The sequence below is a fragment of the Myotis brandtii genome, unplaced genomic scaffold (genome assembly GCF_000412655.1).
Source record: "Myotis brandtii unplaced genomic scaffold, ASM41265v1 scaffold82, whole genome shotgun sequence".
Taxonomy (NCBI): Eukaryota; Metazoa; Chordata; class Mammalia; order Chiroptera; family Vespertilionidae; genus Myotis; species Myotis brandtii.
In genome coordinates this window covers 3,532,394-3,532,631 of record NW_005371324.1, presented here as the reverse complement: position 1 = coordinate 3,532,631, position 238 = coordinate 3,532,394, and the positions used below count along the sequence as shown (strand labels likewise).

Here is a 238-nt window from a genome sequence, read left to right as displayed (position 1 = left end):
GCTGGGCATGGAGGAGGCCGCGGGCCTGGGGGGCCCCGACGGCAAGTCTGGCCGCTGGAGGAGGCTGCAGCCCCGCATGTGGGCGCTCTTCGAAGACCCCTACTCCTCCAGAGCCGCCAGGGTAAGGCCAGAGCTGCCCCCTTCCCTGCTCCTCCCAGCGCCTTCCCCCACTTGCTGTTCCTTTGCACCCAGGACCCTGGGATGGGCGTGGGGGAGGGGAGAATCAGAGGCCCATCTG

At 69.7% G+C, this 238-nt stretch overlaps 1 protein-coding gene across 6 annotated transcripts in view; it reads left to right on the top strand.

Annotated features, from left to right (window-relative positions):
- Nucleotides 1-6: 6 nt before the first annotated feature.
- Nucleotides 7-238, top strand: part of KCNC2 (potassium channel, voltage gated Shaw related subfamily C, member 2) — a 217,962-nt gene continuing 217,730 nt past the window's right edge. For all 6 annotated transcript variants that reach the window (XM_005884130.2, XM_005884129.2, XM_005884128.2 and 3 more), the window contains exon 1: nucleotides 7-121. In XM_005884130.2, the coding sequence (XP_005884192.1) occupies nucleotides 8-121 (114 nt within the window). In that variant the 5' untranslated portion in view covers nucleotide 7. The remainder of the gene's footprint in view (nucleotides 122-238) is intronic.